This window comes from Balaenoptera acutorostrata, chromosome 5, assembly GCF_949987535.1.
Source record: "Balaenoptera acutorostrata chromosome 5, mBalAcu1.1, whole genome shotgun sequence".
NCBI lineage: Eukaryota > Metazoa > Chordata > Mammalia > Artiodactyla > Balaenopteridae > Balaenoptera > Balaenoptera acutorostrata.
Genome location: NC_080068.1, coordinates 110,413,634 through 110,433,002, shown reverse-complemented (window position 1 = coordinate 110,433,002; position 19,369 = coordinate 110,413,634). Strand labels below are relative to the sequence as shown.

Below are 19,369 nucleotides of genomic sequence, written 5' to 3'. Positions count from 1 at the left end.
TAGAAGCTCATTGAATTAGAGTGATCAATATTGAGGTTCCTCTTGTTCAGTCTTATAGAGTGTATATTGATCTCAGATTAAAGAAATGTCAGTCTCCTACTTTGGTAAAGCATTTGAGTCACAAAATAAACTTAAAAAAAAAAAGACCCTCCAACATCATATTTTCATTCATTCTGCAGTTAGGAAGGGCATACAGAAATACTAATGGACAATATATAATAGATTATCATTATATATTTTAGGTTTATTGGTGTAAACATCAATACGAAGTGAGTTAATAAACTTCACTTGAGAATTTTCCAACTCAAGTTGAACATTGCCTCAAGTGAAAATAAATCTCATAATGACAAATATACACTGAAACAGTAATGTCCAAAATATAGACTTCATTAAGAAGAAATGACATGTTTATTTTGTCTGCACTGCCAGCATAATTTAATTATCTACTAATCCATATCGTCAAATCAGAAATAAGGATATATCTGGTTGCAAGTTGTTTTCAAATCTAATCAAATTTAAATCTGACCTGCTCACTTATTAAAAATCTATACATATTAATATATATACTTAATGTAACCACCAAGTTACATTGTTTTTTAAAACCACCAAATAATTATTCCATCTCAAAATTTTTTAAATATTTTACTAACTTGCCAACTTGGCCTTTTTTCTAACCTTAACACAACTGGAAGCAGATCCCCAGCTGGGTGAAGCCTGCGGAGGTTACGTAAATAAACCAGATGCCTTCATCATCTCCTATGCTTTCTTTAATTTTAAACTTCATATTCTCTTGCCCAGTCAAGGGTATTCACTTCACTTCTCATATTCTTCTACCTTGTATTTTAATATTTATTAAAAATTAGAGTCAGGGAATCTTTTCTCATGTTCTAAGAGGAGTTAATTATCATGCCTAATATGTCCCTGCAGATTCACATCTGGCTTTGATAAATCCCTGACTGATATTATAGTAAATAGTATTTAAATCTGAATACATTGTTAGAGAAAGGCTTTGTGTTTTAAATATTCTTCTGTACTAAGCAGAAATATAACAGAATAGTACAACAAATAACAGAGTAAGACTGAATTCTATACCTCAAGGGTAGGATACTGATGGATATAAAATGTGTCAATTAAGAACCCTTAAGTTTATTCTTAACGAGCCTCAGAAACTTCTGTGTGTTCCTGATGGGAACTGGTTAGATATTTATAGCTCCAGGCAGCTCACATACAAGGCGTATTTACGCTGATGGAAATTTCTTCAGACACTATGGCCATGAACTAAAGCTGAGGCCACTCTAGCCTTGGCTGATAAAGGGCCCCTTAGGATGGCTATGAGTCTTTATGATCCAGACTGGGGTTGCTGGTGGTCTTCAATCCAAATTTATCTTTCCCTTCCCATAAGCAAAAGCACTTTGGGGTTAAGAATCATGAAATTGAAAGGAAATGTAAAATCGATAAGATGTCATAACTCCAATAAAAAGACCCAAACCAACCTGAGAATCACCTATGAAATAATATGGAAAAGGAAATAAACATGCAGCATTCAGTGGGCAAATGTAGAGATGCTTGTTGGCTATTTTACTATTAATAAACTGACACGTAAGTAGCCAAATAGGCTGAAAGCAATTTGAGAAATCCGTACTCTAACAGCTGGTGACGGGCTGGATGACTCCCTGATAGTTGGCTGCTGTCGATGTCCCCCGTGACTGCTACCATTGCCATCGGCCACATGCACGTGTCTCCTAAAAACTTCCCGCTGACCCTTACAAAACCACTGCAGAAACGATGAAATAGGATTCCATAATAATCAACAATGATCAATTTTTACCAAATATCAGAACTTTGCTAAAGCAGGGAGCTTCAAAAGATTAAAAGCATCTGGTGTCCTGGTGATGAACTTTTTCCTCAACATTCTTCAGGGTTTCCAGTCTATGATTATTATACCTTATTTTCTTATTGACCAAATGCCTTATAAAATTGAGTTAATACTTGCTGCTTCCAAAACGTCTTGGATTATAGACCTAGTAACAGTTTTATTACTAGCAAATTAAGTCAGAAATTCAAAAATGACACTTTCAATTTATAGTAAATGCTCCTATAATAATAAGTAAAATGTAGAGAACAAGAAAATTACTCTTGATCTCGCTTTCTCAAATCAATCTTAAAAGTTGATAAGAGAACATAGGAAAGAAAACTTTAGTGTCTTTATTTCAAATTTACTTAAATCTTGCTCTTTTTTCTAGACGTTTGTAATGTAACATACATTATAAAGAAAATCTATGATAAAAAATTAATGAATTCTATCATGTACCTATCTTACATCAAGGACAGAACTTTACAATTAAACCACTTATATTCAAATGCTTAAATTGTTGTATATACAATTCTTAAAGAGCATCTATTACAGTCAGGAGTATATTTAAGCAAGGTGGTGAATTCAGGAGCTTGGGTGGGGGGAGAAGGGGAAGGAGCTGGTTCAGAACAAAAAATGCAAGCTGCGTAGCATTATAATTACACTTCAGGAAGAAGAAAGAATCAGAAATTTTATTAGCATGCAGACACTGAAAAGTGCTTGAAAATCTGGAAGAGATTAATTGAGTCCTCTAACCCAATGGACTTTTAAGGAAAATAATCTTTCATTCATTTAATGTAATTTGGACCTTTTTTTTCCCTTTGAGGCTTAAACTGTGCAATGTCTCAGAAGTCTAAGCTTTTACATTTTATCTGACTCAAGTGGAGGTCACAGGCAAACAGATCTCAATATGTCAACTGCCATAGCTTTTACTCTTTAAATTTTCAATTATATACTTCAATACAAAATTTTTTAAAAAGAAAAAAAATAAATTTTCAATGATTCTGAAATTCATCCCATTGCCCTAATTTCTTGATCCAAATGCAACAAGTTCCCTATGAGCAGAAACAGCAATTAACAATTTAAATGAGTTTAATTCAGTCATTCTAAGTTCCTAAATCTATGAGTGAGTGAGGAATAAAGTCTTTTAGAAATACTGTAGAGTCATACTGCCACCTAATTTTTCTACAAAATCTTCCAGCCTAATGAAGACATTAATACTTTTGGTGTTTCTATTCTCACACCAGCCCTGTAGGTGAAGAGAGCAGGAATTACTCTCCTCCTATTACGAACCGGTTTGCTAAGACTTGCTCTCAATCATTGAGCTACTTCAGCGTTGTGCTAGAACCAGAACTCAGGCTTTCTAGTACCACAAAATGTTCACCAAAAGAAGGAAGCTAATGTATGGTCTGATTTCCAAGTGACCTAAAAACTCTACGCCCCAAATGTGGTGGTGGGGAAGAGGACTTGAGCACTTCTAAAATCTATTTAGCGAAAGTCATCAGAACCCCAATCTCAGGTGCTTTGGAATTCCTGACTTCACCTACACAGGAAAACAAAAGTTACTTTGTTATCTGATTTTTTAGAAAACATTTTGAAACCCAGAAAAGAAGAAGAAAAGCAACGGATACTTGAGGCAGGGAAAGGACAGCGGAGGCTCCAGGCTTTGTAGAGCACAGAGAATCAGCACCAGGTGACAATTCCTGCTGCTTGCTTCACATGCTCAGGAATGCGGAGGACTGGGCACTCCTGGGGTGAGTCTTCAGAACATTGGCAAGAAGTGACAACACTGCAGGAAGCCGTGCAGGTGGGAGGAGCAGACCACCTGAGATAACGCACGCTCACCCCTTGAAGGTAAACTTGTGGCTTGATGATCCAGGGGTTGTGAAAGAGGCTGTTCACTGCCTTGGTCAAGAGGAGTTGGGTAGAAGTGTTCGTCTTCACACCAGGAAGAAGGTAATAAGAGTCAACTTTGAACTGATGTCATTTTTAGCCCTAAAAATCTTTATAAGTGTATATTAAACAATTACATAAAGTTGGTGGAGTTCAAAAAGAATGCTTTAGATACTTTACAAAAATTAGTTTCTAGTTCTTCTGGTTTCTCTTTCTTAATTTCTATGTTCCTTAAAATTTATCACTGCCATCTTGTGTCCCAAGAACACACAAACATTATAAGTTAACATCCACGTACATCCTCATATCAATTTTTTTAAGCACCAAAAAGGAGATGGTCCTTTTTCAAAAGATGATTTTAGTCATCAACACAGACAGAAAACTCAAAAAAACAGATTATATAAAAACTGATTATTATCAACCTGCTCTGTTTAGGTACACCTAGGTCTTATAGGACCAATTTAAAATCTTTTCCTATATTATTATGTTGTCCTATAGTTTAAAACCCTCCAGAGTTATGCATAAATTTATGATTTGCATAAAGCTCTCATTTAAATAACACAATAGATCATGGATGTTTTAATTCAAGTGTAAGAACTTATGTCACATTTAGGTCACACTTAATTAGAATATACATAAGACACTCCATGCAAAGACGGATAGGACTGAGATATCTGGGGCTGGAAAAAGAAAAAGAAGAATATACATAAGATGCTTTCTGCAAAAAATGGTAACTGTGGCCATTATTACCTAACCAAAATATTATAAGATGGGTGAGACCCAAAGTAGAGTCAAAAAGGCAATCCCATCCTGTTTCAAGACTTCATATTATTAACAGCCAGTTAAACTTCCAAATTAAATGAACATTGGTTCCTGGGGTTGAAATCACATATCGTTCAAAAACTAAGGCCTTAAGAAACTACCTTAATATTAGGGTTAAAGCACTTTGACTACTGTGCTAAGGAAAGCAATCAACTGAGGCTTAACTAGCTGACCAAAGTTTACCATCTGGTTCTGTGCTATGAGATACTGAGTCTTTTCCTGGGAGAAGGAATTCAACATGTGAAACATGAACCATGTCAAAACGTTAATAATTGATATATATAAACTGTTTCCTCTGAAATTATTATAATGCCTGCTGTAAATTCAAAAGAATATCTTTCATTCCTGAAAATATGCAATGATATGGTATATTACATGCCCCAATTTATTCTCTAATGGGAAAGTTATGAAAAAGATTATTATCTATAATAGTATCCCTTTTTGGCTGAGGAGATTTGTATGGGTACAGAGACTCAAGGAGGGGGTAAATCTGAATGAATTAAAATTACCAGAGAAAGTAAGGTGGGAAAAAGCAAATCTTGCCAGAGTTCAGGTTAGAATTTCATCTACTGTGAAAGGCACCTTGTGCCTTACAGAATATGGTCAGCCCAAGGCCATGATTCGATACATGATCTGGCTATGGCAAATCCAGAGAATAACTCAGAGGCAAGCAAAAGCCACCACCAGCAGATTCACACTAATCTTGTAACAAGTCTGCTAACTTAAGCCAGTTCCACAGTGGGCCTGCCCTGCTATTCCTGCAGCTCCCCAGGCAGCTCTGAAAGCACTCATCTACTCAAGCTGTTCACTCAGCCAAGCAAGTTCCCAGGAGGTGAGTTCCTAAAGCACACAGCTCGCAACACAATTTTTAGCGGATATAATTTTCGCCTTATACCAAAACTTACTTTTAATCAAATGTTAATTTCCAGTTCTGTGGAAATTAACTACTTCAAGTATACCTCTTCTTAACATTTCTCTCCTCAAGAAAAAAGAAACTAGGGACTTCCCTGACTGTCCATTGGTTAAGACTCCACGCTTCTACTGCAGGGGGCACAGGTTTGATCCCTAGTCGGGGAACTAAGATCCCACGTGCCTCATGGCCCGGCCAAAAAATAAAAAACAAACAAAAAAAACACCCCCAAAACAAACACCCCCTCCCGAAAACCTCTGTGCTTAAAAAAAAAAAGAAAAGAAAAAAGAAACCTATTTGATTTCCCATACCTCTGAGGCATGTTTTCCATTTTATTAAAATGTATGGTCTGGATAAAAAACTGTCTACGTTAATTTGTTATGCAGCAGATACAGACGATTTGCTCTAGTAACGTTTCTGGGGGTCTCTGAACAGCTCTCCCACTTACCTAGCTCACTCCTGGCTGCCTCTCTCACTCTGACAGACAGTCCACGGATTCAGAGACTAAGGAGCTATACCAGACAACTCCATGGAACTCTTTCCCGTTCCTATGGTGTTCAGGACCAAGAGCCATTATATGCAACAGTCACTAAGCAAATATTTAATGTGCACTTATCATCTGCAAATCATTCTGATAAAAGTTTTCGGGAACCCAGAAATCAGAGGGACCCCACAAAGGGTTCCTGCTCTCAAAGAACATAAACTTTCCCATCAGGAACTTGCCACAATTGCTTTTATGGTAAGGAAGGAAAAGAAAGAGATGATTAAAACACATTAGGTTTACTGTGGACTGGAGTTTTATATTCAAGACTGAACCTGAAATTACATCTTCAGTGGCAGCACTATTTTTACAGGTGTCAAATCCCATTTTGCCACTAATAAAATCCTCTTCCGCCTAACTATATTTAGTTTTGGGAGGCAAGATTTCAACTCAGTATATTTCGATTTTTCTTAAGAGAAATGGGTATGTATTGCAGGGTAGAGTACATGGTAAACTGGTTTTCTGAAAATAAGAGATACCCAGAGATGGATCCATGTTCCAATGATAGTTTTAGTCTCTGAAGCACATTAAAGTTGATGTAGTTCCTGCAAATAAATTTAAATGAATTCCTCTGCAATCTCAACAGTGGCTTCTTTTAATAAGTCTTCTATGTATACATTCCTGGCATCAGGACAACAAAGTTTTATGGTGTTGACATATTAAGGGAACCTTTGATGGTTTATGTTCAGCACTTAAAAAAAAGAAGCATGCTGGTACTCTCAGATGAACACTGAAAACTCAGTAATCAGAACTGAACATGCTGCTACCTGAGAACTTACACTGGAGAGGAAAAATCAAATGGGTTTTTAAAAGACTGAACTGAGATAATAAGAACCCCACTTATTTCAAAAATACTACCCACGTATGTTAGGTAAATTCCAAGTTAAAAAAATATTATAAGATAGAAAAGAAACTTTGGAAACTATCAGCTATCAGTCAAGTAGCTGATACTAAAGAACACACTTTAGAATAAACAGCTTGTCCTCCCATTGGACACGTCACATTTTACTAACATGGATTTCATCTGGTAGTTCAGGAACAATTACATATACTTTCAAATTTCAGTGTTCCTAATTCTTGTGAAAACTATGTCTATAAATCACGAGTTTACATGACACACTTAAAGGAGTATCAGATACTGAAGAATAAGAGTATTTCAACAAGATTATTTCTGTATCAGGTGAGGTCAACTATGTATCTAGGGGACAGTTAGACCCCACATAACTCTTTCATTTGACATTTAAAATGCTAGGAAAAGGATTTCCCTGGTGGTGCAGTAGTTAAGAATCCGCCTGCCAATGCAGGGGACACAAGTTCGATCCCTGGTCCGGGAAGATCCCACATGCTGCGGAGCAACTAAGCCCACGCGTCACAACTACTGAAGCGCACGAGCCCTAGAACCCGTGCTCCACAAGAGAAGGCATGGCAGTGAGAAGCCCACACACCGCAACGAAGAGTAGCCCCCACTCGCTGCAACTAGAGAAAGCCCGCGCATAGCAATGAAGACCCAACACAGCCAAATAAATAAATAAATAAATTTTTAAAATGCTAGGGAATATTACTGAAAGGAATAAGTGAAAAATTTTACTCTTTTATCCTTGCATCTTTCTAGTGAAATCTAACTCTATCTCTTCTTTATTTGCTTTTTTCTTTTTAACACCTAATGGTAGAACATTTTCAGTTGAAATTAATTAAAGAGACGAGTCTTGTCAGCCTTGTAATGCAGCATGTGTCAGAGGATCACATTTCCAATGACGTTTTCTTCATCCAAAACTACACTGGTAGAAAGAACAGGAGTTATATAGACAACTGCTCTAAGTTGACATAGTAGATCTTTTACCAACTAATTTTGTGATCTTGGACAAGACACTGAATATCCCTGATGTCTCTTCAAATGAAAAATGAAATATTATTTATAGCTTATTATAATAAATAACACTCTACCTCCTAATGCTATTGTAGTGATGAACACAGATAATATATGTAAAATACCCAAGCACTATGAGGGCTAAATAACGATTTGCTTTTATAAGCATCTGACGCCAATTAAAAACAACTTGCTAAGTTAATCAAAATCCTTCTCAGAGGAACATTACAAACTGGTCAACAGTTGAAGGGAATTTAATCACAAAGATCAAAGAGCTCAGAGTTGGAAGGGACCTCAAAATTTCAAGCCAAACCTCCTACCTGACTTTGAGTATTAAAGTGTTTTCATCTAACAGAGATCCAAGGAGGCTATCAATTTGCCAAAGCTTCCCAACTAGTTAGTGGAAGAACAAGGAGGAGCAGAACGTAAGGCTTCTAAGGTTACTGGTGCTGCAATTCTCTTTTTCAAAATCCATTTTCATTATTAATAATGAATAAGAGTATAAAATTATTTTAATTGCACTCCGATTAAATAGATTTTAAAAGATTTACCCTTATTATGTTTTTGTCTTTCAGCAAAATGGCATCTCATATATTTGGTGACAATAGTTATAGAAAAGTGGTTTGCATGAGAACTTAAATTTTTATATCAGGCAGGAGTAGAGAGGGCTTATGACTGTTTACTTGTGTCACACAGTTTCCCTACCTTGATTGCAGGTTTTGCCGGCATATCCAGGATGACACTTGCACTTGTTTGGCCCGATGCATTCACCGTGTTTGCACTGTGGCTGGCACACAGCTGTGAAAAAGGATATCACGCATTATTTCTAGGTCAGCTGCATGTCAACCAAGTAGAATCTACGTCATGTACTAGTTTGATAATAAAAGAAAAAACTAAGAACTTACAATAGAGTAATAGAAATATACAAGATCATTGTGTCCCAGAGCAGTAAACACTGTCTAGACTACACACTCACACACGTGTTTTGTGTGTGTGTGGTGTATTGCTTGGGGCTGAAAATTTTGCTAAACTTGAGGACAATACTCAAATAGCCAAACAGAAGAAAAATTGGAAAACCATGCATAAACACAACTGATGTTTGTCAATAGTTATCACTTTATAATAACCTGCACCCATACTTTCAAAATCATTTTCTCAAATATGCTTCAAAACATAGTTCTTAATCCAAAGGTATCGGTTAAGTATGAACTCCAAATAAATTTCCAATTAAATAATATTTTATTGGAAATGGTATTTCCAAGAATAAATGGTTCAAAATGAATTAAAAACTAAAACTAAATATTTTTGAAACCTCAACTTAAGAATACTTGTCATTTTGCCCATTCTTAACCTTAGTTGCATTGTAATTGCTCATCAATCTATCATACACTTTCTACAGCCTATCACAGAAAATAGAAAGTTCTATTTTACATTTCCAGTCTTCCATCAACTGAGTTTGTCTTCCTTCAAGACCCCAAAATGCTATAAATCATCATCACTCAAATCTTTTCACAGTCTTCAATTCCTACCAAGATACTGGTTAGAATTTTTTCTGTTTACACAGTGATTCTCAGCAGGGGGTATTTTTGCTGCCTATGGGGCATTTAGCACAAATGGAGACATTTTTTATTGTCACACTGGGAAGAGGGTGGTACTGGCATCTAGTGGGTAGAATACTGGGATGCTGCTAAACATCCTACAATGCTCAGATGACCCGACAAAAACAAATTATCCAGCCCAAAATGTGATGGTGCCAGGTTGAGAAATCGCTCCACACCAAATATACGTCTCGCATACGTATCGTACACCAGATGCTAAACGAGATGAAAAATAACTGTATGGTGTGGTCATTGGTCTCAAAGAGCTTACAATCTAGACGAAGAGACAAAACAATCATGTTTTAAATTCAAGGCAATATTTATTTATGAGCAAAATTGGTGGCACGTATGAAATTTGGGAAGAAATCATCACACAGAGTTGCACAGAAAACCTCGAAGAAGAGATCTTGAGTTGGATCTTGAAGCCAGGGTAGAAAGAGAAGAGAGCGGACCATCCAAGGTATGGAGAACTGTAGAGCCAAACAGGCCATCGTTTATTTAGAGGACACTGAGGAGGCCTGTCAAGCTAAAGAGATGGGTAAATGCTGGGGGAAGAGTAAGAGTGGACAATCATAGGTGAGTGGTACCAGCCAACGATGTTCCCTAAATTCCAGATTGAGGATTCTATACTTTATCTATAAATGAAAACTTCATCATCATCATCATCATCATCAGGAGGATTACCTGATAAAATAAAAACTCTGGGAACAGGAGCATGGGGAGGATACGTAGGATAGACCAGAGTCTAACTGACATGCAGAAGGCATGACTTGTTCTTGGGACAGGAGGGGACAGGCTTCAGTAACCCCTGAGTGAAGAGCAGACAGGTCTTGAAGACCAGGTGGAGGGGGGGGTCAACAGTGACCCTGTGTTCTCCAGTCCCTGACACCTGCTCCCTCTCACATCAGCCCATGCTTTTCTCCATTCTGGGAGATGCTCCCATTTTCGGACAATTCTCAAACATTCCCTTCAAAACTCTAACACTCCTGTGAAGCTGATGTGCATGCTATTTTTGGTGTTTTCTACATTTCCTCATTCAACTCTCACCAACCCTCCCCTCGCCTGGCACTCCACAGGCTTATTTGCCAGTCTTACTTTCAGGCCTTTCCTGCCTGTATATTTGTCACCCCAACTGGACCCTGTACCATGATGAATCCTTACTGCTGCTCTGTAGGTATTTAATGCAAAAGTTTGCAGAGAGAAAGGGTGAGCAGGGTGTAAATGGTACAGAAATGCAATGGGGAAATTCATAAAAATCTGATTTTAGATATGGCATGACATTCAACAGGAAACAATTCTGTTCAGATCTGTGAGAAGAAATGCACTACCTAGGAAGGCCTTCCAATATTATGCTTCAGTCAATTATATACCTGGTAGATGGTTTATATGCAGTTTTAAAAACAAGTCCCAGAAATAAGCCACCTTTTATGTAATTTCCAGGCCCAATCACCAAGAAATGCAAGTTAAAAAGAAATTTCTTTAATCTTAAAAAAAGATGTTCCATAAATTTTAACAATTATATATGAATACAACCTGAATGAATCAAGTTATCACGGAGGCATCCAAAGTGCCATATTTAAAAAGAAAAAAGTAGTATATCAACTACACTTGAATAAAATAAATTTTTAAAAAAGAAAAAGAAAAAAAAGAAAAAGTAAACATCTCAAAATAATTAAATGCAAGTCTAGGTAATAACCTCCCCAAATAATTGCAATTTGAAAACATCTCAAAAACATGAAAAAGAAGTTTAGAAAGTACCACTAAAAATCATGAAAAAGTTTATCTATGAAACAAATATGAGGCGCTCAGGCTGTGTTGCCTTTTGACCTACTGACCAGCTTGAAGATCATCCATCTATAGTACTTTCAGGTGCTTTTCAGGAACAAAGGTTTTTATTGTCACCCTCCCTTTCTCATTGTTTGTTCTCAGTGGAGTGCCCCAATCTGGAGCACATCAAATGCCCTCATTCCAAGAGACCCAGGCTGTTAATGTTTCTTACATGTTTAGGGAGCCAGTATTTTCAAACAAACTGCTGTTTGCACGTCTACCCAACAGACTATCCACTGAAGTAACCAACGACCTATATATTAGCCAACAGGTATTAAATGGAATAGGATACTCACAATGCTGATGTAACCAATTTTTTTTCTCTTACAAAAAGAACACCCTTTGAAAACGGTTGCACAAAAGACTATCTCCTATTATCTTGCTGGCATTAGGTCTGCAATGTGATGTTCAGTCCAATAAACAGGAACTGAATATTTAATACATGCAGTTTTTCTGCTAGGCAAGTGAGGGTGATGAAGGTATCACAGAGGATTTGAAAATTAACTGTGAAACTTTAATACAATGGCTGAAAGTTAACAAGGGCTATGATAGAGAGATGAGATAAAAGAAGGGGGAGGGGCAGATCATAACTGTGACTGGGGTCTTGGAAAGGCCTCCTACAGGAAATGTGATCTGAGCAACGCCTTAGAGGTAAGAGGCAGAGATAGTTGGGATGGGAGACAAAGCCTTTCAAACTATGAGCAAAGGATGGGGGAAGGACAACGAAGGGAGTTCTCAGGGAACATCACAGCTCTGGTGGAGCTACAGTACAAAGTGCTTAGAACAGCGGATGGGAGCAAAAGACAGGCTAAGGCAGGTCATAAAAGGTACTGGTGGCAGAAACTGCTGGGTGCTTACTAGTATCTATTTTTCCCTTCTTCTTTAAAACAGAATGGCTTTTTTTTTTTTTGGAGTGGATAATGAGTCAGCAGTGGAAAATTACATTCCCTATCCTCCCTGACATATTTGGGTAGCCAAGCGACTAAATTCTGGTCAATTGTATGTAATCAGAAGTTATTGGGTGGGGCTTTTGGAACTTAAAAGCTACTTACAAAGGTGAGTCTGTCATACAGAGTGAAGTAAGTCAGAAAGAGAAAAACAAATACCATATGCTAACACATATATACGGAATCTAAAAAAAAAAAATTGGTTATGGAGAACCTAGGGGCAGGACAGGAATAAAGACGCAGATGTAGAGAATGGACTTGAGGACATGGGGAGGGGGAAGGGTAAGCTGGGACAAAGTGAGAGAGTGGCATGGACTTATATACACTACCAAATGTAAAATAGATAGCAAGTGGGAAGCAGCTGCATAGCACATGGAGATCAGCTTGGCGCTTTGTGACCACTTAGAGGGGTGGGATAGGGAGGGTGGGAGAGAGACGCAAGAGGGAGGAGATACGGGTATATATGTAAATGTATAGCTGATTCACTATGTTATAAAGCAGAAACTAACACACCATTGTAAAGCAATTATACTCCAATAAAGATGTTAAAAAAAAACAAAAGGTGGCTGACAGGTGGCTCCTCTGTCTTCTCGCCTGGAATATGGAAGTCATGGCTAAACTACAGCAGCTACTTTGTGATCATGAGGTGAATCTTGATAATGGAAAAGAGGCAAAGCTGGAAGTCATAATATTAACCCTAAAAGGCCATCCAAGTAATTTAGGACACTGGTCTTTGTGTCAGTGTTACTTGCAGCCGAACACAATTACAATACAGTTACAATTACAATTCAATACAGTTACAATTACAATTCCTAACTATCCTTGAGCACAAGGCTGAGGAATCTGAACTTAATCTGTGTTTACCATCAAGCCAACAAATGCTTTCTTTGGATACACACTTAGGACAGAAATGTTATGATTAAATATTAGTAAAGAAATACAATTTGTCGAAGTTATCTTATACCTATAATATCTTATACATTAGAAGTATCTAAAGAATTTCATTTCTACATCTAAAAATTAGATTAGAAAATACTTAGCCACCTTGAGACTAGAGGAAAATGATTCCCAACTTCTGTGTAAACAGACCCACCTTTTGACAACCCACTTCACTGTAATGTGAGTTCTCAGTGGCCAGCACACACCAACCTTCACAACCTGCTGTGAATAGCAGGTCAGAAAAGAAATAAGTGGACTATCTTTAGTAGTCTATTTTAGAATGATCTTCTCAAAACATCAAAAATAGATGAGACACTGATTTGTAGGAAAGAATGTGTCTTGTTGTCGCTATAGTTTAATCACAAAAGTCAGCATTGTTTCTCTGACCTTCACGTGGATCAGTGACAAGAAGTCTGGGCCACATTTGGTCCAGTGGCCACTAGCACCCACATATGGTTTAGCAGCTCAAGAAATAAAGTTCAGGTGAGGATCACAGGTAGTCCATTAATGACAGATTCTTTTTCCCCAAAAATCAGATGCTGGAATTAAGGTCAAATGGGCAAATCACACTCAAAATTCACTCTCTAACATTCCTGCAACACGATCTCCAAAGTGCCCTTAAAATAACCCCTAAGTCATTACTTTAACTAGAAAAAGAAACATGTCTCAACTGGCAAAGCAAACATAGCTCTTTAATGTCACATGTTCCAAGCCTCTTCTGTTTGACTGCAATCTAAGAGATTTTACTCTTAAAAATTCATCCTAACTGATGTAACTGGGGTTCTGAGAGTTGGACAATGTTTTCTGACACTGAGTTGGACAATGTTATCAAATAAGTTGGGGGAAAATTAAACTCCCACATCAGTTCTATATAATATTTTTTATGTAATCTAATCACACTTGGGAGTCAAGTGCCAACATTTGTAAAAAAAATAAAGACATGTTGAGTTGCCCAAGCAGGTGGTGGCTCTGGAAAGTGACAAGGGAAAAGCCAACTCAACCTCAGGTGTTGTTGTAACTTGAAAATGATTTTTTTTTCTTTCTTTTTTTTTTTTAAATTTATTTTTAGTTTTGGTTGCGTTGGGCTTGTGGGCTTTCTCTAGCTGTGGTGAGCAGAGGCTACTCTTCGTTACGATGCGTGGGCTTCTCATTGCGGTGGCTTCTCTTGTTGCGGAGCACGGGCTCTAGGTGAGCAGGCTTCAGTAGTTGTGGCACGTGGGCTCAGTAGTTGTGGCTCGTGGGCTCTAGAGCGCCGGCTCAGTAGTTGTGGTGCACGGGCTTAGTTGCTCCGTGGCATGTGGGATCTTCCCGGACCAGGGCTCGAGCCCGTGTCCCCTGCATTGGCAGGTGGATTCTTAACCACTGCGCCACCAGGGAAGCCCAAAAATGATTTTCTTAATGTAAATAAGATTGTCTTTCGAATCCTAAGCATCATTTGTAATTTTTGCAATCTCCATCATGTTGCTATTCAGACATGGAACACTAAAAGCAGAAAAAAGAACCTTGTCCTCCAGAGTCTGCAATTTAGAAACAGGTGACATAAAGTATGCAAGTTGGCCTTGGGAGAGAAAGAGTAGCTGAAAGAGGCATTAAACAAGTCATTGCTATATTGCTATATTAACAGGACCTGGAAGGAATGGAGGCAGAATTTTTATAGGGCTCCACTGGAAAGGTACCTCGAGCTTCCCTATATCATAGGTATAACAAATCCAGAGGGAAGAATCCTACAGATTCCAAGATCTCCAGAGGAAAAACAACCCTCCAGCCTTCCTAATATCCCGTATTCTAGTGTTGAATATCCTATTTTCAAATCTAAATTCCCTCTGTAGTAAAAACTGAAATAAAAGGGCCTCTGATTGTTACCACTATAAAACACTATCTGTTAAACGATCTCATGAATACAGAATGCAAAACCACTTTATATGACTGATTAAATTTACCCTCACAGTATCCATATAAGGCAGGAGAGAGAAAGACATTATCTTCATTTTACCAGCAGACAAGCAAAAGCACAGAAAGTTAAGTGACTTGCCGGATTTCAGTAAAAATTTCTTATCCCAGTTCCATGGAGAATCTGCTAATACTTCTGGTAGTCAGAAAAAGGCCAGAAACCTAGCTTTTTGAGTGGATTTGGAAGAGAGTGAGATTATAGTAATATTAAACAGGAAAGGATGAGAGGGATAGAGAATATCAAAGGTAATTGAAGGCATAAAGGTATTTAGGTTACATTTCTAGGAAGGAAAAGTCGCAGTTAAGAATACAATCTGTAAGTTAAGAAAATTAAAGTAACCCTGCCAGAATGTTTCAACATAAAATAATCTCTTTGCTCTACTGCATGTTTTGTGCAGAACCCAGATTTTGAATCATTAATGAAGTATAGAATTGTTATCTCTTCTGATGTATTACTACAACTATGATTTTTTTTTGTTCTCATATTTTAAGTAACATTATTTTTATTAAGAATTTAAACTAATCATAAACTACAGTCAAATATTAAGTCAACCAATTGATTAATAATTTAGAGTATGAAGTTAAAATAAATAAGGATTTCTGCTCTATATAATGTTATCTCCCAAGAGCTGTCTGGCTACCTTATTTTATTTTTGTCTTTGGGAAAATCCAATTCAAATTTCTCAAGTACCTATTTAACCTCTATTTAACTTTTAATTCCTGAAGTAGACCAAAGAAAATAAGTGCCTGCATCTGCATCTTTGAATCTCAAGCTAACTTTTATTTACCATAATTAAGCAATATCCATTTCCACTTAAGAAATCTTCTGAAAAATAGTCATTTTTGGTTTACTTGAAATTTTAACTTTTCTTTCTGTTTTCATTGTGGTAGAAGAGTGGAATTTAGATTAATGCCAAATGAGACCTTAAGAACACATCAGAAAGTGTTATTACTTATCAGGGAGTGTGAAGTAGATTCTTGTTTTTGTTTTTTTAAGTAGGGTAACAGTAGCAATGAGCAGACATAACACCCAGATCTTTGTTTCTTTTTTTATTCAAGATTTTTTTTTTTTGATGTGGACCATTTTTAAAGTCTTCTTTGAATTTGTTACAATATTGGCTCTGTTCTTTATGTTTTGGTTTTTTGGCCGCAAGGCATGTGGGATCCCAGCTCCCCAAACCAGGGATTGAGCCCAGACCCCCGCACTGGAAGGCGAAGTCTCAACCACTGGACCACTAGGGAAGTCTCCAGATCTTTGTTTTTAAATACCGTCCCACAATAAAAGGAATCAGAGCTGGGGCAGAGAGGCTGAAATATTTTGCTGTGACAAAAAGCAAGGACATATTGAAAGAATGATGGAAACAAGTGAAAAGGACACAGGAGCTACTTGGAGGTGTTCCCATTGGGCAAATTTGGGAGAATTTGAGCACCAAGAAGAATAAGAGTAGTAATTGATAACAATTGAATAATAAAAGAATCCACGGGTCCAAAGTGATTCTAAAAAAGAAGAGAACAGATCTCCTCTTTACAGAATGCCAGTGAACACACAGAAGGAACGACAGAACCTGAAAAAAACAACTTTATAACCACCATTAAATAATTTGAGTAAAAATTATCCAAAAGTTTGTTGGGGAACAGGATATTCAAGCAGTTTCAATGTATCACCCCATAAATTACTTACTAATTACAAAGAGAAGAAGGTGCCTTTCAGTGGAAAAATCTGGTAGTCAGAACCTTAATCTAGTGATCAAACTTAGCACCACCAGTAATAGAACAAACTGACATTATGTGCAATGTGAATGTTATAATATATGATCACCTAGTAATATTCTTGCAAAAAAGGTTTAACTAGTATCTAATAATGAGGAAACCTTAGACAAATTTAGATTGTGCAATATTCTACCAAGCAGTTGACCTGGACTCTTGAAAAATGTTATTGTCAAGAAGGAAAAAAAAAAGTAGATCTAGAACTCTTCTAAAACTGTTCTAAATTAAAGAAGACCATATAAAACTGATGCCTAATAAGAACCTGCAGTATAAAAAAACAAACAAAACAACTAATACTAAACTTTCATTGGGTTATTTGTATGGAAATATGTTAATATAAATGTTTCAGACATTACATGAAATTTCTAAAAATCTTGTATTTGTATGGAAATATGTATGGAAATATGTTAATATAAATGTTTCAGACAGTACATGAAATTTCTAAAAATCTTATATTTGTATTTGTATGGAAATATGTATGGAAATATGTTAATATAAATGTTTCAGATATTACAGGAAACTTCTAAAAATCTTATATGTTCTGGTATAATGTTATAAGTAATAATCCTAGTTATTACTTTAAAATGTATATCTCAGAAATAACTAATTTTCTTGTCAACTGCATTATTATGAACTTTCATCAAATCTTTAACCATGGTCATTTTTAAGTCTTCTGTCATTTACAGACAGTTCTGGGTGTACTCTGATGATTGTGCAAATATGTTCCTATAAAAGGGTTTCATCTTCAAGAAATTCATGGAAAAGACTCTGACAAGTACAGGTTTCTGGTAACTGACTGTACTGCTGAACTGAATGAATAAGCATTTTCAGAACTCTAATGAAAAACTGATGAACTCATAAAAGTGCTAACAAAAGATCAAGATGAAAAAAAAAAATTAATTACATGGGACTGAGTGAACTGATGAGGATGAGTATAATTTTTGTGACTTTCTGTCTGAATTAAAAAAAAAAAAATCCCACAAGGACTCAGAGGCAAAGAATATACAAATCAATTTTCACTGCAAAGTAAAGGAGCTGTTACAGTGGAGGATTACTGAACTGAATGTCAATATTATGACATAGTATGAGTGTGTTTCATGTTTGGTAATTGCAATCATTGTTGCTTTTGTTGTGGTCATCCATGTACAATGCTTGGTGTCAGTCTATTTATCTCTTGTAAAAATAAAATACAGTGTGTGTGTGTGGAAAAAAAAAAAAAAAGATCATTTAGATTTACATTTTAGCATCAAAATACTTATTAGATTTCAAAAAAAAAAAAGAAGACCAAAGAGGAATGTCAACTAAATGAAATATATAATCCTTGATTGGACCTGGATCAGAAAAAACCATAAAAATCATCTGGAGATAATTTGGCAAATCTAATTGTGGACTGTTTGTTACATAACATTATTGTACCTGTGGTAAATTTCTTAAGTGTGATAATGGTATGCATGCTGAAGTATGTAGGTACAAAGAGCCATTATGTCTGTAAGTTACTTTCCAATGGCACACTAATATGTGTATATGTGTGTGTGTGTATATGTGTGTGTGTATATATATATAGAGAGAGAGAGAGAGAGAGAAGAGTTAGCATACATGCAAATATGTAATATGTTAACAACTGTACATGAAGAGTATATGGCTATTTACTGTTGCTATACTTTCAATTCCTCTGTGGATTTGAAATTTTCAAACACAAAAATGGGAAAAAATTTATAAACGTGAGTAGATAATATGTATACTTTGACAAATATTTCTTAACATGTGAGCTGTTGTTCACTTAGTGCACTCTAGAGAAGAGGGTAAGGCACACATACTGGAGTTAGACTGCTGGGTCCCAGCTCTACCACTTGGGAAATGAATGACCCATGCAGATTACCCAACTTCTCTCTGATCTAAAATGAAGATCATAGGTTGAACCAGAGGAAGTTGTCAGCACTGCCATTTTTTACTTACAAAATAGTAAAGCAACACGGTGCATATAGAATTTACCCATAGGTTTATTGGGATGATTAAATGAGAAAATCCAAATAAAGTACTTAGAACAGTACCCATCTCACAGTAAGAGCTCAATAAAATGTTATCTATAATGAGAATTATACGAATGACAAAGAGGAATAGCTACAGTGTCTAAGAAACTGTATTAAGAACTGGGGGTTTCACCATGCCACTCTCCCCCTTATACTCACTGACTCCTCACTATGTTTGCTTATCATCATACTTATCATACCGGTTCAAACTCTCAGTATGGCATTCAACCCCACCTTTCATAATTTGACTCCTGCCTGTCCCACCAGCCTCCTCTCCAATCATATCCACAAACAGACCAACTGATGGCAGTTCCCAGGAAGTAACATACTCTAATACTTGCATGCTTTTACATGGAATGTCATTCTTCCCCTTGTCTGCTGGACTAACATCTAGACAGGCTTCAATACCCAGCTTAAACATTATTT

The 19,369-nt window shown here is 36.6% G+C and overlaps 1 protein-coding gene across 4 annotated transcripts in view; it reads right to left on the bottom strand.

The window, feature by feature from the left end:
* Window positions 1–19,369, bottom strand: part of NPNT (nephronectin) — a 75,955-nt gene that overhangs the window by 35,122 nt on the left and 21,464 nt on the right. For 2 of the 4 annotated variants that reach the window (XM_057547160.1, XM_057547161.1), the window contains 2 exons: window positions 8,591–8,683; window positions 3,698–3,790 (listed from right to left, as the gene is read on the bottom strand). In XM_057547160.1, the coding sequence (XP_057403143.1) occupies window positions 3,698–3,790; window positions 8,591–8,683 (186 nt within the window). The remainder of the gene's footprint in view (window positions 1–3,697; window positions 3,791–8,590; window positions 8,684–19,369) is intronic. The other 2 variants (XM_007190989.3, XM_007190990.3) reach the window with 1 other exon arrangement.